Here is a 1,040-nt window from a genome sequence, read left to right on the forward strand (position 1 = left end):
CAGCAATGTGCCGATGCGGAGCGGGGTCGCGAGGCGGCAGAGGCAGCCCTACAGCGTGTGGAGGCCGAGATGAAGCAGACGCACGCCAAGCTGCAGGAGGAGCTCGAGGCGGCGCTTCTCGAGGCGAACGAACGCATTGCAGAGCACGATGAGCTGCTTCAGCAGAAGCTTGAGGAACAGGGGGAATATTATGAGAAATTACTTGAGGAAAAGTCGCGGTTGGAGCCCGTGCCGGCGGATGGTGCTGAGTTGGGTGATGCGCTGCATTGGAAGGCGGAGAGCGACGGGCTTATGGAGGAGGCGCAGCCTGCTGAGCAGCCACGTCGTGCAGCTGCGGCGTCCAGGAACCCCTTCGCCAGCATGAGTGTGCCGTCTCAGCAGCCAGACTCCCTCGTTGACCAGGGCGGCGATGACGATGATGTGTTTGGTTCTGGCGCGTTGCAGCACCCCACGGTGGCAGGCGATGTCGTGTCTGGGGAGCGACCGGCTGAGCTGAAGGCCCTTGTGGCCGAGCTGCGGGGACGGCTTGCGGAGATGGAGGCCGGGCTCTCGAGTGCCACTCTGGCCCGCGATGGCGCGATGGACGAGGTAAAGCGCCTGGCGCAGCAATGTGCCGATGCGGAGCGGGGTCGCGAGGCGGCAGAGGCAGCCCTACAGCGTGTGGAGGCCGAGATGAAGCAGACGCACGCCAAGCTGCAGGAGGAGCTCGAGGCGGCGCTTCTCGAGGCGAACGAACGCATTGCAGAGCACGATGAGCTGCTTCAGCAGAAGCTTGAGGAACAGGGGGAATATTATGAGAAATTACTTGAGGAAAAGTCGCGGTTGGAGCCCGTGCCGGCGGATGGTGCTGAGTTGGGTGATGCGCTGCATTGGAAGGCGGAGAGCGACGGGCTTATGGAGGAGGCGCAGCCTGCTGAGCAGCCACGTCGTGCAGCTGCGGCGTCCAGGAACCCCTTCGCCAGCATGAGTGTGCCGTCTCAGCAGCCAGACTCCCTCGTTGACCAGGGCGGCGATGACGATGATGTGTTTGGTTCTGGCGC

At 63.5% G+C, this 1,040-nt stretch overlaps 1 protein-coding gene across 1 annotated transcript; it reads left to right on the forward strand.

Annotated features, from left to right (window-relative positions):
- Positions 1–1,038, forward strand: TraAM80_09140 (uncharacterized protein; the record flags this gene model as incomplete). Its single annotated transcript, XM_029385842.1, has 1 exon — positions 1–1,038. A coding segment is annotated over one exon (1,038 nt), but the record flags the coding sequence as incomplete, so codon positions are not given.
- Positions 1,039–1,040: the final 2 nt, after the last annotated feature.

The sequence above is a fragment of the Trypanosoma rangeli genome (genome assembly GCF_003719475.1).
Source record: "Trypanosoma rangeli strain AM80 chromosome Unknown Tra_15.4_contig_00521, whole genome shotgun sequence".
NCBI lineage: Eukaryota > Euglenozoa > Kinetoplastea > Trypanosomatida > Trypanosomatidae > Trypanosoma > Trypanosoma rangeli.